This window comes from Ictalurus punctatus, unplaced genomic scaffold, assembly GCF_001660625.3.
Source record: "Ictalurus punctatus breed USDA103 unplaced genomic scaffold, Coco_2.0 Super-Scaffold_100046, whole genome shotgun sequence".
Taxonomy (NCBI): Eukaryota; Metazoa; Chordata; class Actinopteri; order Siluriformes; family Ictaluridae; genus Ictalurus; species Ictalurus punctatus.
The window spans coordinates 1,474,778-1,481,657 of NW_026521087.1; the positions used below are offsets into that span (position 1 = coordinate 1,474,778).

The following is a 6,880-nucleotide window of genomic DNA, read 5'->3' on the forward strand; positions in this document are numbered from 1 at the left end:
ATTAACATTGATTTATTATGTATCAATATGTTATCCTACATATTCTGTGATCAGATATGTGTATCCATACTATTATATGTTTCTAACGTGTATTGCTTTGATTCCATAAAGCTTGACTGAAAATGTTACTCTTTAAAGGAAAATATGGGTGGCTCTTAAAAGAGCCGTTTAAGGAACAAAAGCATGAAAGAAACAAACGTCTTTACTTCTTTTTGGGTGCTGCCTTCTTCGCCTTTGCCGCTTTAGGCTTTTTGGTCTTGGGCTTGACAGCTTTCGCTTTCTTGGGGCTCTTGGCTACCTTTTTAGGGGTCGCGGGCTTTTTCGCCTTCTTCGGGCTCTTGGTGGCTTTCTTTGCGGCGGCTGTGGGCTTCTTCGCCTTCTTAGGAGACTTCTTGGCCGTGGCGGCGGGTTTCTTGGCCGCTACCTTCTTGGGCTTCTTAGCCGCGGCGGGCTTTTTCGCTTTGGGCGCGGCTTTCTTCACGGGCTTCTTGGCTTCGGTCTGCTTCTTGTTCAGCTTGAAAGAGCCAGACGCGCCGGTCCCTTTGGTCTGCACCAGAGTGCCTTTAGTCACGAGACCCTTAACGGCGATCTTGACGCGGGAGTTGTTCTTCTCCACATCGTATCCGCCGGCAGCCAGCGCTTTCTTCAGAGCAGCGAGAGACACGCCGCTCCTCTCCTTAGACGAGGAAACGGCTTTGACGATCAGCTCGCCGACGCTAGGGCCGGCTTTTTTTGCTCTCGAAGCTGCTTTCTTCTTGGGCGCTTTGGCCGGCGCGGCGGCGGGAGCGGGTGCGACTTCTGCCATCTCTCTTGCAACTACGTAGAATACACGAGTCGTACGCTGTACGTTAGTGTGTAACACAGGATGATCCTCCCTCCCCGGGGCCGGGGGCTGGTCTTAAAAACAGATATGAGAGCGTTGTAGACTCAACTCGGGGCGCCGCTGAATGAATGCACGGACGCGGCGCGCGCTCAGATGTGTTTTCTCGTGGCATTTCTCGGTGAAAATCCCACTCGCAAGACGAGATTCAAAACGTTGAAGCACACGCTGAGCGAGGACGGGCTTTCTCGTTTCTCCCGTGGCCCGGCCTGGCCGGCTAGAGAGCAACAGTCTCGCGCAGCGCACATGAAAAGGCGCGGCGCGCGTTGTACTCAAGCCGGCGGGCTGCGCATTTGGTGCGATGTGGTGTGTAAAAACCGGCGAAAAGCAGGCACGGCCGTCGTACGCGTTCTGGGCCGAGTTAAAGAGGAGCCTTGGGAACGAGCCTGATGTCTTTGCAGCTGTCGAGTGGTGTGTGTAGTATTTGAAGCAGAGCGCGTTGGGGGCCGTGTAAAGCACAGCACGCGTGACTATAGGCTCCGCTATAGCTGTGTGTGTGTGTGTGTTGTATTCCATGCTGCTAGAACATTCTTTTCAATGTCTATGTGCTACTAGAACACTCTTTTGAATGACTTTGTGCTAATGTCACATTAGTTCGAATGACTACGTGCTACTGTGACATTAGTTCAAATGACTACGTGCTACTACAACAGTTAGAACAGAGATGCCCAAACTACGGCCTGTGGGCCAAAGTTGGCCCGTGGTGACTTGATTTGGCCCGCCATGCCATATGTGAGAAGGGGGGGAGGGGGAAATTTAATTGATGCTGATCTTCATTTCTAATTTAACATTTTTTTATTATTATTATTGAGCTACAAAAAATGTAAATTGAAATTAAATGTAGAGAATAAGAATTAGAATTTTATTTAATGTACATGCATACTTCAAGGCCAGCATGCATTGCGACAGTCAACAAACAGGTAATAATGGAGAGATCCAGGCACTGGCACACAGACAAGAGGAAATTTAAAAAGATTTGGCAAGTTGACTTTTTATTTACTGAAATCAATTCAAAGGCAGTGTGTCTAGTTTGCAAGCAGTCAGTTGCTGTTTTGAAAGAGTACAATATCCGTCATTATGAAACAAAACGTTCTTCAGCTTTCTCAAAGGACAACAGCGAGGCATGAAAACAGAAGGCTAATGAGCTCCTTGCTAAACTTCAATCTAAGCAGAGCGCGCTGCTACGTCCTTCATCAGCTCAAGAAAGTGCCACACGGGCCAGCTATCAGATTTCCTGTATTTTACATCAAGAACAGCTATGTGCCCAATCCATCGGGCTTGTGGATGTGATGCGTGACGTCGTCAAAATTGTGAATGATATATGCTCCAAGGCGCTCTCTCACCTGCAGTTCAAGGTACTGTTGGATGAGATGGATGTGCAATATGGTGATGTGTTCTACCACCAGGAGGTTAGATGGCTGAGCAGAGGAAAAGTTCTCAGGAGATTTTTTAATCTGCGTGATGAGATCAGAGCTTTTCAGGAAAGCAAGATTGGTAGTATTCAAGAGCCCATGGATAAGAAATGGCTTTCTGACCTGGCTTTCCTGGTGGACGTCACAGAGCTGCTCAATGTTTTAAATGTTCAGCTCCAGGGAAAAGACCAGATTATCACCCAGCTTTTTTTATCACATCAGAGCCTTCAAACAAAAACTACTGCTGCTCAGAAGACATCTCTCAGCAGCTAACATTCACAATTATAATATTCACCATAGTTTTATGTGCAGTTATTGTTATTATTAATACTTATATTTAGTTAGCATTTATATCCAGTGGTGTCAGCTTTGGGTTTTTTTGTTAATCAAGCTGATAAATTTTGTGTCAAAGTTCTCTTAAATGATCATGATTTAATTTCCTTGTTTTGTCAGTTATTTATTCTATTTGCCTCCCTCTCTCTTCTTTCACTCCCCGTCTCACACTGTTCCTCTCTCTCTCTCTCTCTCTCATCTCCACATCCAGGAAATTTAGCCCATTTTCCCTGTTTTAGAGAGGCAGGCATGGTGAAAGAGAAGGTACCGGAGTATGATGCTGTTTTCAGCAACCTTTTCCAGGAGTTTGACAGTCACTTTGAGGACTTCAGACACAATGCTTCTGACTTTGAGTGGTTTGTTCAACCCTTCACCATCAGTGTGGACACAGTTAGTGATGCTCTACAGATGGAACCAATTGAGCTTCAGTGTGATTCAGAACTCAAACACAAGTTCAGGTCCCTTCCCTTGACAGACTTCTACAAATGTGTCCCAGCAAACAGGCACAAGTGATGCTGTCTCTGATGAGATGCCGGTGTCAGGGTGCACTTGCTTCAGGACCTTGTACACGTAGATGGCGTAGCTCTCCTTCCTGGACTTTCTGCGCTTCTTGCCTCCTTTGCCGGCCGTCTTGGTCACGGCTTTCTCTGATCCCTTCTTGGGCGCGGTCTTGGCTGGATCGGGCAGGATGCTGCTTCTCGAATAAACGAACAGAAAATGACTAGCGCCCGCTCTATTTACAGACCTACATGCTAATGACGTCCACACAAGACACCTTTTTTTGATTGGCCAAAATTCGATACCTCCTCCTGCATGGCGCCTCCTACTGCTCCTCCCTCCTCCGCTACGCTTTGTTTCCCTTCCCGCCGTTGTATCTACAGTGCAACGTGCACTGTGAAAAAACAATTGGCTTGAAAAAAATTATACACATATACATATATATATATATATACACACACATATACATATACATACATTATATATATATATATATATATATATATATATATATATATATATATATATATATATATATATATATATATATATATATATATATTATATATATATAGAGAGAGAGAGAGAGAGAGAGAGAGAGAGAAAGAGAAAGAAATGCGGAAGTAAGTTTCTACTAAAACCGTCTTGTAACTCATTTTAAACACGTTATAATATTTAATACTGTGCATATAAATGTATAAAAAAAAATAAAGATGTGCAAAAAAACAAAAATAAATTCTTTTTATGTACACAGATAGTTCTTATCTATCACTTTTACTACTTGTGTAGAGCGTTTGATACCTTATGCTTGAAAAAAACAGAAAAAACTTTTGACTTCCCGACTTTTCTCTCTCTCTTATATATGCATGCATGCGTGCGTATGAGAAAGAGAAATATAGAAGTTTCTACTAAAATCATCTTCTAAATTGTTTTAATCAAACAAGTTACAATATTTAATATATGTATATCTAATATTGTATACTGTACAATATTATATAATACAATATTTAATATATACAGAGTTATATATATATATATATATATATATATATATATATATATATATATATATATAGAAAAGAGAGAATTATTACAAAAAAATACAAATAGATCTACCACTTATGCTACTGCTGTACAGCGTTTGATGCCTTATGCTTCACGAAAGAAAAAGCCTTTTTTTTCCCCCCACACGGAACAGCTCTTTTTCTAGACATGTGGGTGGCTCTTAAAAGAGCCGTTGTGTTCGCGTCGTTCGGTGTTAGAGCGTTTAACCGCCGAAGCCGTACAGGGTGCGTCCTTGGCGTTTCAGGGCGTACACCACATCCATGGCGGTCACGGTCTTTCTCTTGGCATGCTCGGTGTAGGTGACGGCGTCGCGGATCACGTTCTCCAGGAACACTTTCAGCACACCGCGAGTCTCTTCATAGATCAGACCAGAAATACGCTTTACACCACCACGGCGAGCCAGACGGCGAATAGCCGGCTTGGTGATCCCCTGGATGTTATCGCGAAGCACCTTGCGGTGACGCTTAGCACCTCCTTTGCCGAGTCCTTTACCACCCTTGCTTTTTTTTTTTTTTTTTAATGAGTTTTATTGAAATTATACAAAATTCACAATCTTACACAAGTCATATTCAGAAAGAAAGGGAGAGAAAAAAAACTTACATAGTCAAAGTACAATTACACGCAAATAGAGTCCCACACTGAAGAGTCTTTAAACCAAGATGTGCTGCTTTTTAGTCTTCTTAGCTCTTTTTGAATGTCCTTGAATACAACATCACTGGATATAAACGTTTGATTTATAGTCATTTTGGCTCTTGTTTTCCAGAGTTTAGATTTAGTCAAACATATTATGAACCAAATGAAGTCATGCTGAGTCTTGCTACAATTTTCTTTAAAAATGCCATAGAAAATTGAGTTCATATTTATTTCTATATTGAGACCAATGATTTTTAATTTAGCCCATGTTTCTTTAGCGCGATAACACTCTAACAGGAAATGTTCGAGTGTTTCCTCTTCATTACAATTAGGCATCGGGCATTTACTGGTTTTTACAAAACAGCTCCATTTTACAACCGCTCTTACTGGGAGCCTTCTTACAGCGACTAACCAAGTTGTATCTCTCAGGTGTTCAGATAGGATTTTATTCTGTAAGTTTTGGAGACATTCTTTGTTTTGGTCTTCCTCCAAATTTCTGAAAGCCACAGGGTTACAATAAACTCGATCAACAATTAAAAGATATATTTCTTTGCTCGAGTCTTTCACCCAATCGATGTTTAGATCTTTAAATTTGTTAGTGAAGTCGGAAAACATCAGTTTATAATACGGAATTCCTTTCCTCGATGGACCTTTTTTAGATTTCCAGTTAGAGATGTTCCCTATCCATTCGGTTTGCCTGGCAATACCACTCGCAATGATTTTGCGCACTGCTATTTTAGTTTTTAGGGATATATCGACAGCCCCAAGGCCTCCCAGTTCCCTTCTCTTAAAAAGGAGCTCACGTTTTGTAACCTCACGAGTCGTATCCCATATGAAATTACAGCATATTTTATGAAGTCTTTTTACCCAAACTTCTGTCGGAGGTAAGATGCATGATAAAAACAGTATTTTTGATAATAGAAAAGTTTTAATAATATTTATTTTAGTTTTATAACTTAGATTACATGATTTCCATTTATCAATTTCATCTTGTATTATTTCTTCTTTTTTTGACCAGTTATGGTCGACACAGCCATTATTATCTATATATATACCTAAAACCTTTAATTGCTGAACTTCTGGGACATCTATGGGAAATTTGTTTTTTTCATTTCCAATCCAGACACATTCCGTTTTAGCTTTATTTAAGGAGGCTCCAGAGACTTGCTCATACTCGCTAAAATATTCAAAGATGATGTCTAGTTCTTGTTTAGATTTCACAAATACAGTTATGTCATCAGCATAAGCAGAGATCACGACTCTGTTCTTTCCTATTTGAAGACCTTTAAGTCTATGATTATCTTGGATTTTTTGTACAAGTGGGTTTATAGATAAAATATATAGGGCTGCACTCAGAGGGCACCCTTGCTTTACACCCCGCATAACTTCAAATGGTTCAGTCAAAGAACCGTTAACATTTACTTCAACCGTCGATTTAACATAAAGGCATTTAATCATGTTTATGAAATTTTCAGGGAATTGATACAGTTTTAAAATCTCCCACAAATAGTCTCTTGAGATATAATCAAATGCTTTTCTTTGGTCCAAAGCCACAATGTAAAAACTGTCACCATTTTTATCAAAAACTAGTTCTCTTAATGTGTTCAAGTTGTCCCACATAAATCTTCCCTTTATTGCACATGTTTGTTGTTTAGCTATTATTACATCCAAATAGTCACTCATCCTGTTCATAATGGTCTTTGCAAAAATCTTATAATCGACATTCATTAGGGTGAGATGTCTCCAGTTGTTGATATCACACATTTCACCCTTTTTATACAACAAGGATAAAACGCCTTCATAGAACGAGTCATGCATGTAACCTCTAGCGATCCCATCATTAAAGGCTTGCGTTAATAATTTAGCCAAATCTATGGCGCATGCATGATAAAAATCAGACAGGAGACCATCTTTCCCTGGAGACTTTTTTAAATTTAATTGTTTAATGGCATCAACAACCTCAGCCTCTTTTATTTCCTCACCTAAGCTCTTGGAAGGCGGGTCGACACTATTTTTTACATTCAAAAAGGTTTTTAGAAGTTTATTATCTATTTCAATT

The 6,880-nt window shown here is 40.6% G+C and overlaps 1 protein-coding gene across 1 annotated transcript in view; it reads right to left on the reverse strand.

Annotated features, from left to right (window-relative positions):
- Positions 1-850, reverse strand: part of LOC128629998 (histone H1-like) — an 888-nt gene extending 38 nt beyond the window's left edge. Inside the window, exon 1 of the mRNA XM_053678575.1 lies at positions 1-850. This exon is cut by the window's left edge and continues 38 nt beyond it. Within this exon, the coding sequence (XP_053534550.1) occupies positions 203-805 (603 nt within the window). The 5' untranslated portion in view covers positions 806-850 and the 3' untranslated portion in view covers positions 1-202.
- Positions 851-6,880: the final 6,030 nt, after the last annotated feature.